General features: G+C 49.9%; 1 protein-coding gene across 1 annotated transcript in view; it reads left to right on the forward strand.

Annotated features, from left to right (window-relative positions):
* The window catches only part of LOC140392927 (putative DBH-like monooxygenase protein 2), a 108,781-nt gene that overhangs the window by 68,570 nt on the left and 17,261 nt on the right, over positions 1–22,950 (forward strand). The window contains exons 9-10 of the mRNA XM_072478708.1: positions 1,126–1,222; positions 2,678–2,737. Coding sequence (XP_072334809.1) covers positions 1,126–1,222; positions 2,678–2,737 — 157 coding nt within the window. The remainder of the gene's footprint in view (positions 1–1,125; positions 1,223–2,677; positions 2,738–22,950) is intronic.

A 22,950-nucleotide genomic window follows, 5' to 3' on the forward strand; every position in this document is an offset into this window, starting at 1 on the left:
GAAGGCATACGGCATGCTTGCCTTCATTGGCCGGGGCATTGAGTATAAGAATTGGCAAGTCATGTTGCAGCTGTATAGAACCTTAGTTAGGCCACACTTGGAGTATAGTGTTCAATTCTGGTCGCCACACTACCAGAAGGATGTGGAGGCTTTAGAGAGGGTGCAGAAGAGATTTACCAGAATGTTGCCTGGTATGGAGGGCATAAGCTATGAGGAGCGATTGAATAAACTCGGTTTGTTTTCACTGGAACGAAGGAGGTTGAGGGGCGACCTGATAGAGGTATACAAAATTATGAGGGGCATAGACAGAGTGGATAGTCAGAGGCTTTTCCCCAGGGTAGAGGGGTCAATTACTAGGGGGCATAGGTTTAAGGTGAGAGGGGCAAGGTTTAGAGTAGATGTACGAGGCAAGTTTTTTACGCAGAGGGTAGTGGGTACCTGGAACTCGCTACCGGAGGAGGTAGTGGAAGCAGGGACGATAGGGACATTTAAGGGGCATCTTGACAAATATATGAATAGGATGGGAATAGAAGGATACGGACCCAGGAAGTGTAGAAGATTGTAGTTTAGTCAGGCAGTATGGTCGGCACGGGCTTGGAGGGCCGAAGGGCCTGTTCCTGTGCTGTACATTTCTTTGTTCTTTGTTGTTCTTGGCATAGGTTTAAGGTGAGAGGGGAGAGATTCAGAAGGGCCCAGAGGGGCAATTTCTTCACTCAGAGGGTAGTGAGTGTCTGGAATGGGCTGCCAGAGGTAGTAGTAGAGGCGGGTACAATTGTGTCTTTTAAAAAGCATTTAGATAGTTACATGGGTAAGATGGGTATAGAGGGTTATGGGCCAAGTGCGGGCAACTGGGACTAGCTTAATGGTAAAAACTGGGCGGAAGATTGTAGTTTAGTCGGGCAGTATGGTCGGCACGGGCTTGGAGGGCCGAAGGGCCTGTTCCTGTGCTGTACATTTCTTTGTTTGTTCTTTGTTTCTTTGGCATGGACTGGTTGGGCCGAAGGGCCTGTTTCCATGCTGTAAACTTCTATGATTCTATGATTCTATAATAGTGTGTCTGCATCTCAACTAAAGTTCTCACAGGCCAATGATCTATTTCTAATGTGAGTTTGCTCTGTATTTCAGGGGTGGGGAGCAGATCAGGACAATTGCGCAGGACAAATATTATGATTTTAATCTTCAGGAGTCACGGCTGCTGAGGGAGCCCGTCACTGTGCGCCGGGTAAGCATTAGGTGTTAACGGAGACAACATGCAACTGCACTTTTTACTGCTAGTCTGCCAACTCCGCCGTGTGTACTGTCTACAAGATGCACCGCTAAAACTACTTCAACAGCACCTTCCAAACTTGTCACCGTCTAGAAGGACAAGTGGAGGCATCAGACGCATGGGGAACACCCAGTGCCTGCAGGTACCCCCTCCAAGCCCCACATACACCGACCCGACTGGGAAATGTATCAGTCGCCTTCACTGTCGCTGGGACAGAATCCTGGAACTCCCTCTCTGCGCTGTGGGTGGACCTACACGATGCGGGGACAGCGACGGGTTCAAGATGGGGGCTCACTCACCACCTTCTCAAGTCGGGCAATTAGGGATGGGGGATAAAATGATGGCCTGAGACTGTGCCCTCTGATTTAAGATTCTCCGAACAGTAGGAACATTCTCTCGGGGGTCATACTAACCCTCCCACCCTCTTTTTTTGCGATCACATTGGCTTGCGACCTGCTTTACACTTTAAATCCGACATCATCCTTTTCAGATCACTCTGGATCACCTTCCCTCCCCATTTCTGTAACCTCCTCCAGCCCCTACAACCCTCCCCATCTCTGTAACCTCCTTCAGTCCCTACAACACTCCCTATCTCTGTAACCTCCGCCAGCACCTACAACCCTCCCTATCTCTGTAACCTCCTCCAGCCCCTACAATCCCTACAAGGGGCTGGTTTAGCACAGGGCTAAATAGCTGGCTTTTAAAGCATACCAACGCAGGCCAGCAGCTCAGGTTCAATTCCCGTATCAGCCTCCCCGAACAGGTGCCGGAATGTGACGACTAGGGGCTTTTCACAGTAACTTCATTTGAAGATCACTTGTGACAATCAGCGATTTTCAGTTTCAGTTTCAGTTTTTCAACCCTCCCTATCTTTAACCTCCTCCAGCACCTACAACCCTCCCCGTCTCCATAACCTCCTCCAGCCCCGACAACCCTTCCTATCCCAGTAATCTCTTCCAGACCCTACAACCCTCCCTATCTCTGTAACCTCCTCCAGACCCTACAACCCTTCCTATCTCTCTAACCTCCACCTACCCTGCACATCTTTGGGTTGTGGGTGTGAAAGCCACACAAACACAGGGAATGTGCAAACTCCACACGGACAGTTACCCAGAGCTGGGATTGAACCTGGGACCGCGACGCCGTGAGGCAGCAGTGCTAACCATTCCGCCACCATGCAGCCCAAACTTCATTGCAATGTGAATGAGTGTTATTTGTGACACTAATAAAGATTATATTGTTATATTACATTATATTACATGTCGGAGGGTCAGGACAGAGCGGGTGCTACCTGGACTGCAGGTTGATACTAAAACAAACTCTCGTTGACTGTATGCAAGCTGCAGCGCTTAAAGCAGAAAATGAAACTGATAATCACCCTGATTATCTTTTCTTTCACTTCCTCACCAGGGGGATGTGCTGATTACAGAATGCACATATAACACAGAGAATCGATCAACAATAACATGGGTGAGTATTTATCATCAATGTGTCACAGTGAGGGGTGGGGGATATATCAGAGTGTTACAGTGAGGGGTGTGGGATATATCAGAGTGTTACAGTGAGGGGTGTGGGGTATATCAGAGAGTTACAGTGAGGGGTGTGGGATGTATCAGAGTGTTACAGTGAGGGGTGTGGGATATATCAGAGTGTTTCAGTAAGGGGTGTGGGATATATCAGAGTGTTACAGAGAGGGGTGTGGGGTATATCAGAGTGTCACAGTGAGGGGTGGGTATATATCAGAGAGTTACAGTGAGGGGTGTGGGGTATATCAGAGCGTTACAGTGAGGGGTGTGGGATATATCAGAGTGTTACAGAGAGGGGTGTGGGATATATCAGAGTGTTACAGTGAGGGGTGGGTATATATCAGAGAGTTACAGTGAGGGATGAGGGATATATCAGTGTGTTACAGTGAGGAGTGTGGGATATATCAGAGTGTTTCAGTAAGGGGTGTGGGATATATCAGAGTGTTACAGAGAGGGGTGTGGGGTATATCAGAGTGTCACAGTGAGGGGTGGGTATATATCAGAGAGTTACAGTGAGGGGTGTGGGGTATATCAGAGCGTTACAGTGAGGGGTGTGGGATATATCAGAGTGTTACAGAGAGGGGTGTGGGATATATCAGAGTGTTACAGTGAGGGGTGGGTATATATCAGAGAGTTACAGTGAGGGATGAGGGATATATCAGTGTGTTACAGTGAGGAGTGTGGGATATATCAGAGTGTCACAGTGAGGGGTGGGTATATATCAGAGTGTTACAGTGAGGAGTGTGGGATATATCAGAGTGTCACAGTGAGGTGTGGGATATATCAGAGTGTTACAGTGAGGGGTGTGGGATATATCAGAGTGTTACAGTGAAGGGTGTGGGATATATCAGAGTGTTACAGTGAGGGGTGTGGGATATATCAGAGTGTTACAGTGAGTGGTGTGGGGTATATCAGAGTGTTACATTGAGGGGTATGGGGTATATCAGAGTGTTACAGTAAGGGGTGTGGGGTATATCAGAGTGTTACAGTGAGGGGTGTGGGTTATATCAGAGTGTTACAGTGAGGTGTGTGGATTATATGGTTAGCACAGGGCTAAATCGCTGGCTTTGAAAGCAGACCAAGGCAGGCCAGCAGCACGGTTCAATTCCCGTATCAGCCTCCCCGACCAGGCGCTGGAATGTGGCGACTCGGGGCTTTTCACAGTAACTTCATTTGAAGCCTACTTGTGACAATAAGCGATTTTCATTTCATTTCATTTCATATCTGAGTGTTACAGTGAAGGCTATGGGGTATATCAGTGTGTTACAGTGAGGGGTGTGGGATATATCAGAGTGTTACAGTGAGGGGCATGGGGTATATCAGAGTGTTACAGTGAGGGGTGTGGGATATATCAGAGTGTTACAGTGAGGGGTGTGGGATTTATCAGAGTGTTACAGTGAGGGGTGTGGGATTTATCAGAGTGTTACAGTGAGAGGTGTGAGAAATATCAGAGAGTTACAGTGAGGGGTGTGGGATATATCAGAGAGTTACGCTGAGGGGTGTGGGATATATGAGAGTGTTACAGTGACGGATGAGGGATATATCAGATTGTTACAGTGAGGTGTATGGTATATATCAGTGTGTTACAGTGAGGGGTGGGTATATATCAGAGAGTTACAGTGAGGGGTGTGGGGTATATCAGAGCGTTACAGTGAGGGGTGTGGGATATATCAGAGTGTTACAGAAAGGGGTGTGGGATATATCAGAGTGTTACAGTGAGGGGTGGGTATATATCAGAGAGTTACAGTAAGGGATGAGGGATATATCAGAGTGTTACAGTGAGGAGTGTGGGATATATCAGAGTGTTACAGTGAGGGGTGTGGGATATATCAGAGTGTTACAGTGAAGGGTGTGGGATATATCAGAGTGTTACAGTGAGGGGTGTGGGATATATCAGAGTGTTACAGTGAGTGGTGTGGGGTATATCAGAGTGTTACATTGAGGGGTATGGGGTATATCAGAGTGTTACAGTAAGGGGTGTGGGGTATATCAGAGTGTTACAGTGAGGGGTGTGGGGTATATCAGAGTGTTACAGTGAGGTGTGTGGATTATATGGTTAGCACAGGGCTAAATCGCTGGCTTTGAAAGCAGACCAAGGCAGGCCAGCAGCACGGTTCAATTCCCGTATCAGCCTCCCCGACCAGGCGCTGGAATGTGGCGACTCGGGGCTTTTCACAGTAACTTCATTTGAAGCCTACTTGTGACAATAAGCGATTTTCATTTCATTTCATTTCATATCTGAGTGTTACAGTGAAGGCTATGGGGTATATCAGTGTGTTACAGTGAGGGGTGTGGGATATATCAGAGTGTTACAGTGAGGGGTGTGGGATTTAACAGAGTGTTACAGTGAGGGGTGTGGGATTTATCAGAGTGTTACAGTGAGAGGTGTGGGAAATATCAGAGAGTTACAGTGAGGGGTGTGGGATATATCAGAGAGTTACGCTGAGGGGTGTGGGATATATGAGAGTGTTACAGTGAGGGATGAGGGATATATCAGACTGTTACAGTGAGGTGTATGGTATATATCAGTGTGTTACAGTGAGGAGTGTGAGGTATATCAGAGAGTTACAGTGAGGGGTGTGGGATATATCAGAGTGTTACTGTGAGGAGTGTGGGAAATATCAGAGTGTTACAGTGAGCAGTGTGGGATATATCAGAATGTTACTGTGAGGGGTGTGGGATATATCAGAGTGTTACAGTGATGGATGTGGGATATATCAGAGTGTTACAGTGAGGGGTGTGGGGTATATCAGAATGTTACAGTGAGGGGTGTGGGATATATCTGTGTGTTACAGTGAGGGATGTGGGATATATCAGAATGTTACAGTGAGGGGTGTGGGATATATCAGAGTGTTACAGTGAGGGGTGTGGGATATATCAGAGTGTTACAGTGAGGGGTGTGGGATATATCTGTGTGTTACAGTGAGGGATGTGGGATATATCAGAGTGTTACAGTGAGGGGTGTGGGGTATATCAGAGTGTTACAGTGAGAGGTGGGGGATATATCAGAATGCTACAGTGAGGGGTGTGGGATATATCAGAGTGTTACAGTGAGGGGTGTGGGATATATCAGAGTGTTACAGTGAGGGGTGTGGGATATATCTGTGTGTTACAGTGAGGGATGTGGGATATATCAGAATGTTACAGTGAGCGGTGTGGGATATATCAGAGTCTTACAGTGAGCAGTGTGGGATATATCAGAATGTTACATTGAGGGACGTGGGATATATCAGCATGTTACAGTGAGGGCTGTGGGATGTATGAGAGTGTTACTGTGAGGAGTGTGGGATATATCAGAATGTTACAGTGAGGGGTGTCGGATATATCAGAGTGTTACAGTGAGGGGTGTGGGATATATCAGAGTGTTACAGTGAGGAGTGTGGGATATATCAGAATATTACAAGGAGGAGTGTGGAATATAACAGTGTTCCACCGAGGGTTGTGGGATATATCAGAGTGTTACAGTGAGCAGTGTGGGATATATCAGTGTTACAGTGAGGGGTGTGGGATATCAGAGTGTTACAGTGAGGAGTGTGGGGTATATCACACTGTTACAGTGAGGGGTGTGGGATATATCAGAGTGTTACAGCGAGGGTTGTGGGGTATATCAGAGTGTTACAATGAGAGGTTTGGGATATATCAGAGTGTTACAGTGAGGTGTGTGGGATATAGCAGAGTGTTACAGTGAGGTGTGTGTGATATATAGAGTGTTACATTGAGGGGTGTGGGGTATCAGAGTGTCACAGTGAGGAGTGTGGGATATATCAGAGTGTTACAGTGAGGGGTGTGGGATATAGCAGAGTGTTACATTGAGGGGTGTGGGATATATCAGAGTGTTACAGTGAAGGGTGTGGGATATATCAGAGTGTCACAGTGAGGAGTGTGGGATATATCAGAGTGTTACATTGAGGGGTGTGGGATATATCAGAGTGTTACAGTGAGGGGTGTGGGGTGTATCAGAGTGTTACAGTGAGGGGTGTGGGATATATCAGAGTGTTACAGTGAGGGGTGTGGGATATATCAGAGTGTTACAATGAGGGTTGTGGGATATGTCAGAGTGTTACAGTGAGGAGTGTGGGATATATCAGAGTGTTACAGTGAGGGGTGTGGGGTATATCAGAATGTTACAGTGAGGGGTGCGGGGTATATCAGAGTGTTACAGTGAGGGGTGTGGAGTATTTCAGAGTGTTACAGTGAGGGGCGTGGGGTATATCAGAATGTTACAGTGAGGGGTGTGGGGTATATCAGAGTGTTACAGTGAGGGGTGTGGGGTATATCAGAATGTTACAGTGAGGGGTGCGGGGTATATCAGAGTGTTACAGTGAGGGGTGTGGAGTATATCAGAATGTTACAATGAGGGGTTTGGGATATATCAGAGTGTTACAGTGAGGGGTGTGGGGTATATCAGAGTGTTACAGTGAGGGGTGTGGGGTATATCAGAATGTTACAGTGAGGGGTGTGGGGTATATCAGAGTGTTACAGTGAGGGGTGTGGGGTATATCAGAATGTTACAGTGAGGGGTGTGGGGTATATCAGAGTGTTACAGTGAGGAGTGTGGGGTATATCAGAATGTTACAGTGAGGAGTGTGGGATATATCAGAGTGTTACAGTGAGGGGTGTGGGGTATATCAGAGTGTTACAGTGAGGGGTGTGGGGTATATCAGAATGTTACAGTGAGGGGTGTGGGGTATATCAGAGTGTTACAGTGAGGAGTGTGGGGTATATCAGAGTGTTACAGTGAGGGGTGTGGGGTATATCAGAATGTTACAGTGAGGGGTGTGGGGTATATCACAGTGTTACAGTGAGGGGTGTGGGGTATATCAGAGTGTTACAGTGAGAGGTGTGGGGTATATCAGAGTGTTACAGTGAGGGGTGCGGGGTATATCAGAATGTTACAATGAGGGGTTTGGGATATATCAGAGTGTTACAGTGAGGGGAGCACATGGGTAGCTGGTAGCACAGTGGTTAACACTGTTGCTTCACAGTTCCAGGGTCCAATGTTTCATTCCCGGCTTGGGTCGCTGTCTGTGTGGAGTCTGCACTTCCTCCGGATTCTGCCGGATGCTCCAGTTTCCTCCCACAAGTCCCGAAAGACGTGCTGTTCGGTGAATTGGATAATCTGAATTCTCCCTCTGTGTACCCGAACAGGCGCCGGAATGTGGCGACTAGTGGATTTCCACAGTAACTTCATTGTAGTGTTAATGTAAGCCTACTTGTGACAATAAAGATTATTATTATATCATTATTATAATGGGGTGTGGGATATATCAGAGTGTAACAGTGAGGGGTGTGGGATTTATCAGAGCCTTACAGTAAGTGGTGTGGGTTGTATCAGAGTGTTACAGTGCAGGCAGACTGATGGGTGATCCTTAGAAAGGGCAGGCAGTCAGTGCAGGAATCCCCTGTGGCTGTCCCCCTCTCTAACAGGTATAACGTTTTGGATACTGTTGGGTGGGATAGCCTATCAGGGGAAAACAACAGCAGCCTGAACAGTAGCACCACAACTGGCTCTGTTGCTCAGCAGGGGAGGGCAAAGTGCAGGAGAGCGATAGCTATACAGTAAGGACTCTACAGTAAGGGGCACCGAAAGGCGCTTCTGTGGACGTGAAAGGGACTCCAGGATGGTATATTGCCTCCCTGGGGCAGGGTCAAGAATGTCTCTGCACGAACACAGGTCATCCTGAATGGGGAGGAGGGTGAACAGCCATAGGTCTTAGTACACATAGATACTAACGACATAGGCAGGAAGAGTGATGAGGTCCTGCAGAAGGAGTTCAGGGAGTTAGGCAGTAAACTAAAAATCTGGACCGCTAGGGCTATAATCTCAGGCTTTTCCCCAGGGTAGAGGGGTCAATTACTAGGGGGCATAGGTTTAAGGTGAGAGGGGCAAAGTTTAGAGTAGATGTACGAGGCAAGTTTTTTACGCAGAGGGTAGTGGGTGCCTGGAACTCACTACCGGAGGAGGTAGTGGAGGCAGGGACGATAGGGACATTTAAGGGGCATCTTGACAAATATATGAATAGGATGGGAATAGAAGGATACGGACCCAGGAAGTGTAGAAGATTGTAGTTTAGTCGGGCAGTATGGTCGGCACGGGCTTGGAGGGCCGAAGGGCCTGTTCCTGTGCTGTACATTTCTTTGTTCTTTATTATTCCCTGTGCCACATGCCAGTGAGGCGAGAAATAGGAAGATAGGGCAGCTAAACACATGGGTAAACTGGTGGTGGAGGAGGGAGGGTTTCAGATTTCTGGACTATTGGGATCTCTTCCGGGGCAGGTGGGACCTGTACAAGAAGGACGGGTTGCATCAAAACTGGAAGGGCACCGATATCCTGGCTGGGAGGGTTTGCTAGAGTCACTGGGAGGATTAAAATAGTGTACGGCAGGGGGACCTGTACAAGAATGTGAGCTTAGAAGGTGTAATAACTGAAGGGGAAATAGAGATCAAAAATAAGATGACAACATCACCCTTAGGCAGAGCAAGAAAGGTGACAAGTGTGAGAAGGGAGGTGGTCAATGCAAGATTCAGGGTGTTGTACCTAAAAGGGGATCAGGGCTGAGATCTAAATATACAAGGATATATGTCCCATCGAAAGGGCAGATAGATGGGCAAAGAGGGCGGGGTTGCATTGTTAGTAAGGAATGAAGTTAAATCGATAGCAATGAGCGATATAGGATCAGAAGACATAGAATCTCTGAGGGTAGAGTTGAGGAATTGCAAAGGTAAAAAGACCCTGATGGGAGTTATATACAGGTCCCCTAGCAGTAGTCAGGAAGTGGGACAGAAAATAAATCAGGAGATAGAAAAGGCATGTAAAAAAGGTAATATTACAATAATCATGGAGGACTTCAATATGCAGGTGGACTGGGAAAATCAGGTTTGTATTAATAATAATAATCGCTTATTATCACAAGTAGCCTTCAGTGAAGTTACTGTGAAAAGCCCTGAGTCGCCACATTCCGGCGTCTGTTCGGGGAGGCCGGTACGGGAATTGAACCCGCGCTGCAGCCTTGTTCTGCATTACAAGACAGCTGTTTAGCCCACTGTGCTGAACCAGTCCCAGGTTTGTAGTGGATCCCAAGAAAAGGAATTTGTGGATTGTCTAAGAGATGGGTTTTTAGGAGCAGCTTGTGACAGAGCCTACTAGGGAACAGGCAATTCTGGATTTGATGATGTGTAATGAGGCAGATTTGATTAGGGATCTTAAGGTGAAGGAACCCTGAGGGAGCAGTGACCACAATATGATAGAATTTACTCTGCAGTTTAGGGCAGCACTGTGGCGCAGTGGTTAGCACTGGGACTGTGGCACTGAGGACCTGGGTTCGAATCGCGGCCCTGGGTCACTGTCCGTGTGGAGTTTGCACATTCTGCGTGTGTATCGCCCCCACAACCCAAAGATGTGCAGGTTAGGTGGATTGGCCACGCTAAATTGCCCCATTAATTGGAAAAGAATAATAATTGGGCACGCTAAATTTATTTTAAAAAAGAATTTACCCTGCAGTTTGAGAGGGAGAAGCGGGAATCAGATGTAACGGTCTTGCAATTAAATAAGGGTAACTGCAAAGACATGAGGGAGGAGCTGGCCAGAGTTTTTTTTATTTTTTATAAATTTAGAGTACCCAATTCATTTTTTTCAACTGAGGGGCAATTTAGCTTGGCAAATCCATGTAGTCTTTTGGGTTGTGGGGGCGAAACCCACGCAAACATGGGGAGAATGTGTAAACTCCATATGGACAGTGACCCAGAGCCGGTATCGAACCTGGGATCTCGGCGCCGCGAGGCAGCAGGGCTAACGACTCACTACCGAGCTGCCCTGGAGCTGGCCCGAGTTGATTGGAAAAGGAGCCTAGCAGGGAAGAAAGCGGAACAGCAATGGCGGGAGTTTTTAGGGGTTATTCAGGAGGCACGACTTCCGGTTGCGGTGATGCCTTGCTAGCCGCACGTTTCGGCGGCTCCAGCTCCGACGGACCTTCGGGCTCTTTTAAGAGCCCCAACGGGGAATTTTTTGACGACGCAACCCGGTGTGGGGTGTGAGAGAAGGGAGTCCCCCCCCCAACGAAGGAGGAAAAAACCGGCGGCGGCGGCTGCAGCGCGAGGAATCGTCGACCAAAGGGTCAGAAAGAGAGAAGCACAAGATGGCGGCGGAGAAAGCGCAGGCGACATGGGGGCCTGAGCAGGATGAAATTTTGAGACAGTGCGTGGAGCTGCTGAAGAGGGAGGTGCTGACCCCGATGCTACAGGCAATTGAGGGGCTCAAGGAGACACTAAAGACCCAGGAGGCAGAGCTCCGCGTGGTGGAGCAGAAGGTGACAGATAATGAGGACGAGATCCTGGGCCTGGCGGTTAAGACACAGACGCACGAGGCACTTCATAAAAAGTGTACTGAAAGGATCGAGGCCCTAGAAAACGGAGCGCGAAGGAAGAACCTTCGGATACTGGGTCTCCCTGAGGGTGTGGAAGGAGTGGACTATGGAGCTTATGATGCTGAGCTCACTGATGGGTGCTGAGGCCCCTACGGGCCCTTTGGAGGTGGAGTGGGCACATCGGATCCCGGCGAGAAGACCGAAAGCGGGAGAACCACCCAAGGCGATAATCGTGCGATTTCACTGCCTTAAGGATAGAGAAGAGGTCCTGAGATGGGCTAAAAAGGTGCGGAGTAGCAGATGGGAGAATGCAGTGGTACGGGTGTACCAGGATTGGAGTGCGGAGGTGGCGAGAAGGAGGGCGAGCTTTAACCGAGCCAAAGAGGTGTTGCATAAAAGGAAGGTGAAGTTCGGGATGCTGCAGCCGGCAAGACTATGGGTCACGTATCAGGAGAGACACCATTATTTCGAGACGGCGGAGGAAGAATGGACCTTTATCAAAGAGGAGAAATTGGATCGGAACTGAGGGACTGATGCTGCAGGAAATGTTATTGTTAATGTTATGGTTGAAGTTAATTGAGAAGTAAATTGGGAAGGGGGGAGACATGGAGAAATGTGGGCGCCGGTGAGGGGGGAAAGACGGGACATAGTTGGAGAATGGGGAAGGGGAGGGGGAGGGGAAAGGGAGCTGTGCCATAAGAGGCGGGTCAGGTAAAGGGATGTTCCCGCGCCAGAAAGAACAAGGCGGGAAGACAGGCGCAAGGCGGATGGGAATTCCCCACACGGGGGGGGTCGAGGAGTGAGCAGGAGTAGCCGGGGTCAGTTGAAGTCAGCTGACCTACGGAAGTAATATGGGGGGAGCAATCACGCTACAAAGAGATCTAGCGGGGGGTGGGGGGGGGGGCGGACAACTGGGTTGCTGCTGCGGAAATCCAAAAGGAAATGGCTAAAGAGTGGGTGGACGGGGATGGTGTGCGACGCGGGGAGAGCGAGTGGGAGCGCGGAGGCGGGATATGGGACTGGCCTAGAGAAGGTAATGGCTAGTCAACACGGGAGGGGGGCAGGTAGCCCCCTAGTGAGGCTGATCACGTGGAACGCGAGAGGCCTGAACGGACCGATAAAAAGGGCCCGAGTGCTCGCGCATTTGAAAGGACTAAGGGCAGACGTGGTTATGCTCCAAGAGACGCACCTAAAGGTGGCGGACCAAGTTAGGCCAAGGAAAGGATGGGTGGGACAGGTGTTCCACTCAGGACTGGACGCAAAGAACAGAGGGGTGGCCATTTTGGTGGGGAAACGGGTAGCATTTGAAGCAAAGAACATCGTAGCAGATAGCAGAGGTAGATATGTAATGGTGAGTGGCAGGCTGGAGGGAATGGAGGTCGTGTTGGTTAATGTGTATGCCCCAAATTGGGACGATGCGGGGTTCATGAGACGGATGCTGGGGCGTATTCCGGACCTGGAGGCAGGAAATTTGATTTTAGGAGGGGACTTCAATACGGTGCTGGACCCGGGGCTAGATAGATCCAGCTCAAGGACCGGAAGAAGGCCGGCAGCGGCCAAGGTACTTAAGGGGTTTATGGACCAAATGGGGGGAGTGGATCCATGGCGATTTCTTAGACCCAGGGCTAGGGAGTATTCCTTCTTCTCCCACGTCCATAAAGTGTACTCCCGGATAGATTTTTTTGTTTTAGGAAGGTCGTTGATCTCTAGGGTGGAAGAAGCTGAGTATTCAGCCATAGCAGTTTCGGACCATGCCCCACATTGGGTGGATCTGGAATTAGGAGAGGAAAGGGAGCAGAGAACACTCTGGTGATTAGATGTGGGATTGATGGTGGATGAGGGAGTGTGTGCAAGAGTGCGGGGGTGTATTGAGAGATACCTGGAGGTCAATGACGACGGCGAGGTCCCTGTGGGAGTGGTATGGGGAGCACTAAAAGCGGTGGTCAGAGGAGAGCTGATCTCCATTGGGGCCCACAAAAGGAAAACAGAGGCCAAGGAAAGGGAAAGATTACTGGCGGAGATTTTAAGGGTGGATAGGGAATTTGCAGAGACCCCGGAGGAGGAACTGTACAGGGAGAGGAGACGACTCCAGACGGAGTTTGACCTTCTGACCACCAGAAAGGCGGAGGTACTGTGGAGGAAGGCACAGGGGAGGAGGTATGAGTATGGGGAAAAGGCTAGTCGCCTGTTGGCTCATCAATTGCGAAAGAGGACAGCAGCGAGGGAGATAGGAGGAATTAGAGACGAAAGGGGAGACACGGTGCGAAGGGCAGGAAAGATAAATGAGGTGTTCAAGACCTTTTATGAGGGACTGTATAGGTCTCAACCCCCAGAGGAAGAGGAGGGGATGCGGCAGCTCCGGGACCAATTGAGGTTCCCGAAAGTGGAGGAGCAGGAGGTGGTAGGCCTGGGGGCACCGATTGGGGTGGACGAGGTTATTAAGGGACTGGGAAGCATGCAAGCAGGGAAGGCCCCGGGACCAGACGGGTTCCCGGTGGAATATTACAGAAAATATGTGGACTTGTTGGCCCCGTTGATGGTGAGGACGTTCAATGAGGCCAGGGAAGGGGGGACTCTACCCCCGACGATGTCGGAGGCGACGATATCGTTAATTTTGAAGAGGGATAAAGATCCGTTGCAGTGCGGGTCCTATAGACCTATTTCATTATTGAACGTGGACGCCAAATTGTTGGCAAAGATACTGGCATCGAGGATAGAGGACTGTGTCCCGGGGGTGGTGCACGAAGACCAGACAAGGTTCGTAAAAGGGAGACAACTGAATGTTAACGTGCGACGACTATTAGGGGTGATAATGATGCCCCCAGTGGAGGGGGAGGCAGAGATAGTGGCAGCAATGGATGCAGAGAAGGCATTTGATAGGGTGGAGTGGGAGTATTTATGGGAAGTGTTAAGGAGGTTTGGGTTGACTTCCGGGTGCGGCGATGACCAGCTGAGTCGCACGTTTCGGCAGCTCCCTGTGAAACGGACTTTTGGGCTCTTGATAGGAGCCCCAACGGCAATTTTGACGGCTAAAAACACTGTGCGGTAAACCAGAAGGGAATCCCCCCTGGATACGGATGGAAAAAGGAGGAGAGAGTGGCCAGATTGCAGTGGATCCTTTAGAACAGCGGCAAGGAAGGCAAGCAAAAACCAAGATGGCGTCGGAAGGTGGCAGTTTAACATGGGGCCCTGAACAACAAGAGTTCTTGAAATGCTGTGTGGAAGAGATCAAAAAGGAAATGAAGAAAGAGCTGTTGGCCCCGATACTACAGGCGATCGAAGGGCTAAAGGAGGAACAAAAGACCCAGGTGCGGGAGCTTCGGGTCGTGAAGGCAAAGGCAGCCGAGAATGAGGACGATATACAGGGCGTGGTGGTGAAGACGGAGACGCAGGAGGCACATCAGAAACGATGTGTGGAAAGGTTGGAGGCACTGGAAAACAACGCAAGGAGGAACAACCTGAGGATTCTTGGTCTTCCTGAAGGTGTGGAGGGAGCGGACGTCGGGGCATATGTGAGCACGATGCTGCACTCGTTAATGGGAGCGGAGGCCCCGGCGGGTCCGTTGGAGGTGGAGGGAGCATACCGAGTGATGGCGCGAGGACCGAGATCAGGAGAAATTCCCAGAGCCATAGTGGTGAGATTCCTCCGTTTTAAGGATAGAGAAATGGTCCTTAGATGGGCGAAGAAAACTCGGAGCAGTAAATGGGAGAACGCGGTGATCCGCGTTTATCAAGACTGGAGTGCGGAGGTGGCGAGAAGGAGGGCGAGCTTTAATCGGGCCAAGGCGGTGCTTCATAAAAAGAAGATAAAATTTGGAATGCTGCAACCGGCAAGACTGTGGGTCACATATCGAGGGAGGCACCACTACTTTGAGACGGCGGATGAAGCGTGGACTTTTATTGTGGAAGAAAAACTGGAATGAGCGGGTTATTAAAAAGAACGTTCGAACAAAGTGGTGGGGCGAATGTGGGGGGCAAAGAGGGGTTTTATGTACTAATCCTGCGATGTGGTAACTTTTCTCTCTCCCACAGGTGGTGATGGGGGGAGGAGGGGAGGTGGAGGAGATGGGGCGCTGGCCATTGAGGGCGGGGCCAAGGGAGAAGCGCGGGCTTGGTTCCCGCGCTATGATAATCATGGCGGGAATAGAGAGGCGGGAATAGAGAAGCAGGAAGGAGGGGGCGTCGCACGGTGCGAGCCGAGGTCACGGCGGGAAGCCGAGGTCAGCCAGAGTTTGCTGACTTCTGGGAGCAACATGGGGGGAGTAATTACGCTAGCGGGGGATCTAGCGGGGGGGGGTGGGAGGGGGGAATTACTGGGTTGCTGCTGCTGTGGAGAGGGGGGAGCTGGTATGGGAGAGGATGGGTGGGGGGGCACCGCCTGGGGGAGATACAGCTGCGTGGGAACCGGGTGAGGAGCTGGAAAAAGGTGATGGCTAATCGACAAGGGGGGGGGTAGGAAGCCCCCCAACTCGGCTGATCACGTGGAACGTGAGAGGGCTGAACGGGCCGATAAAGAGGGCACGGGTACTCGCACACCTTAAGAAACTTAAGGCAGATGTGGTTATGTTACAGGAAACGCACCTGAAACTGATAGACCAGGTTAGGCTACGCAAAGGATCGGTGGGGCAGGTGTTCCATTCGGGGCTAGATGCGAAAAACAGGGGGGTGGCTATATTAGTGGGGAAGCGGGTAATGTTCGAGGCAAAGACTATAGTGGCGGATAACGGGGGCAGATACGTGATGGTGAGTGGCAAACTACAGGGGGAGACGGTGGTTTTGGTAAACGTATATGCCCCGAACTGGGATGATGCCAATTTTATGAGGCGGATGCTCGGACGCATTCCGGACCTAGAGATGGGAAAGCTGATAATGGGGGGAGATTTTAATACGGTGTTGGAACCAGGGCTGGATAGGTCGAAGTCCAGGACTGGAAGGAGGCCGGCAGCAGCCAAGGTACTTAAAGATTTTATGGAGCAGATGGGAGGTGTAGACCCGTGGAGATTTAGCAGACCTAGGAGTAAGGAGTTCTCGTTTTTCTCCTATGTCCATAAAGTCTACTCGCGAATAGACTTTTTTGTGCTGGGTAGGGCATTGATCCCGAAGGTGAGGGGAACGGAGTATACGGCTATAGCCATTTCGGATCACGCTCCACACTGGGTGGACTTGGAGATAGGGGAGGAAACAGGAGGGCGCCCACCCTGGAGAATGGACATGGGACTAATGGCAGATGAGGGGGTGTGTCTAAGGGTGAGGGGGTGCATTGAAAAGTACTTGGAACTCAATGATAATGGGGAGGTCCAGGTGGGAGTGGTCTGGGAGGCGTTGAAGGCGGTGGTTAGAGGGGAGCTGATATCAATAAGGGCACATAAAGGGAAGCAGGAGAGTAAGGAACGGGAGCAGTTGCTGCAAGAACTTTTGAGGGCGGACAGACAATATGCGGAAGCACCGGAGGAGGGACTGTACAGGGAAAGGCAAAGGCTACATGTAGAATTTGACTTGCTGACTACAGGCACTGCAGAGGCACAATGGAGGAAGGCACAGGGTGTACAGTACGAATATGGGGAGAAGGCGAGCAGGTTGCTGGCACACCAATTGAGGAAAAGGGGAGCAGCGAGGGAAATAGGGGGAGTGAGGGATGAGGAAGGAGAGATGGAGCGGGGAGCGGAGAGAGTGAATGGAGTGTTCAAGACATTTTATAAAAAATTATATGAAGCTCAACCCCCGGATGGGAGGGAGAGAATGATGGGCTTCTTGGATCGGCTGGAATTTCCCAAGGTGGAAGAGCAGGAAAGGGTGGGACTGGGAGCACAGATCGAGGTAGAAGAAGTGGTGAAAGGAATTAGGAGCATGCAGGTGGGAAAGGCCCCGGGACCGGATGGATTCCCAGTCGAATTCTATAGAAAATATGTGGACTTGCTCGCCCCGGTACTGACGAGGACCTTTAATGAGGCAAAGGAAAGGGGACAACTGCCCCCGACTATGTCTGAAGCAACGATATCGCTTCTCTTGAAGAAGGAAAAGGACCCGCTACAATGCGGGTCCTATAGACCTATTTCCCTCCTAAATGTAGATGCCAAGGTCCTGGCCAAGGTAATGGCAATGAGAATAGAGGAATGTGTCCCGGGGGTGGTCCACGAGGACCAAACTGGGTTTGTGAAGGGGAGACAGCTGAACACGAATATACGGAGGTTGTTAGGGGTAATGATGATGGCCCCACCAGAGGGAGAAACGGAGATAGTAGTGGCGATGGATGCCGAGAAAGCATTTGATAGAGTGGAGTGGGATTATTTGTGGGAGGTGTTGAGGAGATTTGGTTTTGGAGAGGGGTATGTTAGATGGGTGCAGCTGTTGTATAGGGCCCCAGTGGCGAGCGTGGTCACGAATGGACGGGGATCTGCATATTTTCGGCTCCATAGAGGGACAAGGCAGGGATGCCCTCTGTCCCCATTATTGTTTGCACTGGCGATTGAGCCCCTGGCGATAGCGTTGAGGGGTTCCAAGAAGTGGAGGGGAGTACTTAGGGGAGGAGAAGAGCACCGGGTATCTTTGTATGCGGACGATTTGCTACTATACGTGGTGGACCCGGCGGAGGGGATGCCAGAAATAATGCGGATACTTGGGGAGTTTGGGGATTTTTCAGGGTATAAATTGAACATGGGGAAAAGTGAGTTGTTTGTGGTGCATCCAGGGGAGCAGAGTAGAGAAATAGAGGACCTACCGTTGAGGAAGGTAACAAGGGACTTTCGTTACCTGGGGATCCAGATAGCTAAGAATTGGGGCACATTGCATAGGTTAAATTTAACGCGGTTGGTGGAACAGATGGAGGAGGATTTCAAGAGATGGGATATGGTATCCCTGTCAATGGCAGGGAGGGTGCAGGCGGTTAAGATGGTGGTCCTCCCGAGATTCCTCTTTGTGTTTCAGTGCCTCCCGGTGGTGATCACGAAGGCTTTTTTTAAAAGGATTGAAAAGAGCATCATGGGTTTTGTGTGGGCCGGGAAGACCCCGAGAGTGAGGAAGGGATTCTTACAGCGTAGCAGGGATAGGGGGGGGCTGGCACTACTGAGCCTAAGTGAGTATTATTGGGCCGCTAATATTTCAATGGTGAGTAAGTGGATGGGAGAGGAGGAGGGAGCGGCGTGGAAGAGATTAGAGAGGGCGTCCTGTAGGGGGACTAGCCTACAGGCTATGGTGACAGCCCCATTGCCGTTCTCACCGAGGAACTACACCACAAGCCCGGTGGTGGTGGCTACACTGAAGATTTGGGGACAGTGGAGACGGCATAGGGGAAAGACTGGAGCCTTGGGGGGGTCCCCGATAAGAAACAACCATAGGTTTGCCCCGGGGGGAATGGATGGGGGATATGGAATGTGGCAAAGAGCAGGAATAACGCAACTGAAAGATCTGTTTGTGGATGGGAAGTTCGCGAGTCTGGGAGCGCTGACCGAGAAATATGGGTTGCCCCAAGGGAATGCATTCAGGTATATGCAACTGAGGGCTTTTGCGAGGCAACAGGTGAGGGAATTCCCGCAGCTCCCGACACAAGAGGTGCAGGACAGAGTGATCTCAAAGACATGGGTGGGGGATGGTAAGGTGTCAGATATATATAGGGAAATGAGGGACGAAGGGGAGACTATGGTAGATGAACTAAAAGGGAAATGGGAAGAAGAGCTGGGGGAGGAGATCGAGGAGGGGCTGTGGGCAGATGCCCTAAGCAGGGTAAACTCGTCGTCCTCGTGTGCCAGGCTAAGCCTGTTTCAGTTTAAGGTATTACACAGGGCACATATGACTGGAGCACGGCTCAGTAAATTTTTTGGGGTGGAGGATAGGTGTGCGAGGTGCTCAAGAAGCCCAGCGAATCATACCCATATGTTTTGGTCATGCCCGGCACTACAGGGGTTTTGGATGGGGGTGACAAAGGTGCTTTCAAAAGTAGTAGGAGTCCGGGTCGAACCAAGCTGGGGGTTGGCTATATTTGGGGTTGCACAAGAGCCGGGAGTGCAGGAGGCGAGAGAGGCCGATGTTTTGGCCTTTGCGTCCCTAGTAGCCCGGCGCAGGATATTGCTAATGTGGAAAGAAGCCAAGCCCCCGGGGGTGGAGACCTGGATAAATGACATGGCGGGGTTTATAAAGCTAGAGCGGATTAAGTTCGTCCTAAGGGGGTCGGCTCAAGGGTTCACCAGGCGGTGGCAACCGTTCGTCGAATACCTCGCAGAAAGATAGACGGAATGGGAAAAAGAAGGCAGCAGCAGCAGCCCAGGATCGGGGGGGCGGGGGGGGGAGGAGGAACCAGAAGGACTCTCAGGGTTGTTAATATATACTGTATAGTATGTATAGGTCGTTGCTACAGATAATTATATATTGGACTGTTAAATTATATTTTTGGAGAGTGTTACTTGTGACAAGGCAGTTGCCAATTAGGGCTAGTTTTCATTTTTGTTATTTATTATTTATTCATTTTTTGTTTATAAGATAGGTCATTGTTATTTGTGTTGTTATAATATTGTGTAAAGGATGCACAACGTACTGTGTTGGTTGACCAAAATTTTTCAATAAAATATTTAATTAAAAAAAAAAAAGGAGGTTTGGGTTCGGGAACGGGTTTATTAGCTGGGTTAGACTTCTTTATGGGGCTCCAACGGCAAGCGTAGTTACGGGTCGACAAAGATCGGAGTATTTCCGACTATATAGGGGAACAAGACAGGGATGCCCGCTGTCTCCATTGTTGTTCGCGTTGGCAATTGAACCTCTGGCCATGGCGTTGAGAGACTCCAGGAAATGGAGAGGGGTGATTAGAGGGGGAGAAGAACACCGAGTCTCGTTATACGCAGATGACCTATTGTTATACGTGTCGGACCCAGCGGGGGGGATGATAGAGGTTATGCGAATGTTGAGGGAGTTCGGGGATTTCTCGGGGTATAGGCTAAACATGGGGAAGAGTGAATTATTTGTGATACATCTAGGGGACCAGAGTAGAGAGATAGAAGGCTTGCCTCTAAGGAAAGTGGAAAGAAACTTCCGATACCTGGGGATTCAGATCGCTAGGAGCTGGGGAACCTTGCACAGACTTAATCTGACACGGCTGGTAGAACAAATGGAGGAGGACTTCAAGAGGTGGGACATGCAGCCTCTGTCGCTGGCGGGCAGGGTGCAAGCAATTAAGATGATGGTCCTCCCGAGGTTCTTATTTGTATTTCAATGTCTCCCTATACTAATCACTAAGACCTTTTTTAATAAAATAGACAGGAGCATAACGAGCTTCGTGTGGGCAGGGAAAGTTCCGAGATTAAGGAGGGGGTTCCTTCAGCGTAGTAGGGACAGAGGAGGATTGGCACTACCGAACTTGGGCGATTACTATTGGGCCGCCAATGTGGCAATGATACGTAAATGGATGATGGAGGGTGAGGGAGCGGCGTGGAAAAGACTGGAGAGAAAGTCCTGTAAAGGGATGAGTTTAGAGGCGCTGGTGACGGCGCCGCTACCGTTCTCACCAAAAAAGTTTACCACGAACCCGGTGGTGGCGGCAACATTGAATATCTGGGGACAGTGGAGGCGACAGAGAGGGGTGCGGGGAGCCCTGGTGGGGTCCCCAATCAGGAACAACCATAGGCTTGCCCCAGGAAGAATGGATGAAGATTTCAGAGCTGGCACCAGTTGGGAATTAGGAGGGTGGGAGATTTATTTATAGATGGGACTTTTGCGAGCTTGGGAGCACTGGAGGAAAAGCATAAGTTGCCCCGGGGAAATTTCTTGAGATATATGCAGGTGAGGGCGTTTACTAGACAACAGGTGAGGGAATTTCCGTTGCTCCCGACACAGGGGATTCAGGACAGAGTGCTTTCAGGGGTGTGGGTCGGAGAGGGCAAGGTGTCAGAGATATACCGAGAGATGAGGGAAGAGGGGGAGGAGTCGGTGGGCGAACTAAAAGGAAAGTGGGAAGAAGAACTAGGGGAGGAGATAGAGGAGGGTATGTGGGCTGATGCCCTAAGCAGGGTAAATTCCTCTTCCTCATGCGCCAGGCTTAGCCTGATTCAATTTAAGGTGCTACATAGAGCACACATAACGGGAGCAAGATTGAGCAGGTTCTTTGGAGTGGAGGACAGGTGTGGGAGGTGTGGCGGGAGCCCGGCAAACCACGCACATATGTTTTGGGCGTGCCCGGCACTGGAAGGGTATTGGAAGGGAGTGACGGGAGTGATTTCGAAGGTGGTGAAGGCCCGGGTCAAACCAGGCTGGGGGTTAGCTCTATTTGGAGTTGCGGATGAGCCGGGAGTGCAGGAGGCGAAAGAGGCTGACGTTGTGGCCTTTGCGTCCCTAGTAGCCCGGCGCAGGGTCCTACTCATGTGGAAGGAGGCGAAACCCCCCGGACTGGAGGCCTGGGTAAACGATATGGCGGGGTTCATTAAACTGGAGCAGATAAAGTTTGCCCTGAGAGGATCGGCTCAAGGGTCCACCAGGCGGTGGCAGCCATTTCTCGACTACCTAGGGGAACGTTAGAGGGAAGACAGATGACCAGCAGCAGCAACCCAGGGGGGAGGCGGGGGGGGGGGGGGGGGAGGGGGGGGGGGGTTTAGTTTAGTTTATGTCAAAAGATAATGGGGTTTTGTTATTTGTGTATTGTTAAAAATTTCTTTATTGTTACGTTTGCTTTGTAATAGGGGGAAAATTGTTGTCTGGAAAAAAATTTCAATAAAATATATTTTTTTAAAAAACAAAAAATTCAGGAAGCACAACAGAAATTCATCCCAAGGAGGAGGAAACATGCTAAGGGGAGGGAGGACAAGGCATCCACGACTGATGAGGGAAGTCAAGGACAGCATAAAAGAAAAAGAAAAAGCATACAAAGTGGCGAGCATTGATGGGAAGCCAGAGGATTGGGAAGCCTTTAAAAGCAAGCAGAGGATAACTAATTAAGCAATAAGGGGAAAGAAGATGAAATATGAGTGCAAGCTAGCTCGTAATATAAAAGAAGATAGCAAGAGTGGTTTTCAATATCTAAAAATTAAGAGAGAGGCAAAAATAGACATTGGACCACTGGAATATGTGGTTGGAGAAGTAATAATAGGAAACAAAGAAATGGCAGAGGAACTGAATAGTTACTTTGCATCAGTCTTCACGGTGGAAGATGCCAATGGGATGGCAGAGCTCCAGGAGAATCAAGGGGGACAGAGGTGAGTGCAGTGACCATTACTAAGGAGAAGATTCTGGGGAAACTGAAGGCCTGAAGGTGGATAAATCACCTGGACGGGATGGACTACACCCCAGGGATCCAAAAGAAAGAGCTGAGGAGAGTGTGGAGGCATTGGTAATGATCTTTCAGGTATCACGGAAGGGTCCCAAAGGACTGGAAAGTGGCTAAAGTAACACTGCTGTTTAAGAAGGGAGGGAGGCATCAGACGGGAAATTATAAGCTGGTTAGCCTGACTTAAAATAGGATTGAGTCAGCATGGCTTCGTCAAGGGGAGGTCAGGTCTGACAAATCGGTTTGAGGTCTTTGAAGAAGTAACAAGGAAGTTAGACAAAGGAGAACCAGTGAACATGATTTATTTAGATTTCCAGAAGGTGCCACATAGGAGACTGTTAAATAAGTTAAGAGCCATGTTGTGAAGGGTAAGATCCTGGCATGGATAGAGGATTGTCTGACTGTCAGAAGGCAGAGAGTGGGGATAAAGGGGTCTTTTTCGGGATGGCAGCCGGTGACTAGTGGTGTGCCTCAGGGGTCTGTGCTGGGACCACAACTTTTCACAATATACATTAATGATCTGGAGGAAGGAACTGAAGGCACTGTTGTTAA

Source organism: Scyliorhinus torazame, chromosome 16 (assembly GCF_047496885.1).
Source record: "Scyliorhinus torazame isolate Kashiwa2021f chromosome 16, sScyTor2.1, whole genome shotgun sequence".
NCBI lineage: Eukaryota > Metazoa > Chordata > Chondrichthyes > Carcharhiniformes > Scyliorhinidae > Scyliorhinus > Scyliorhinus torazame.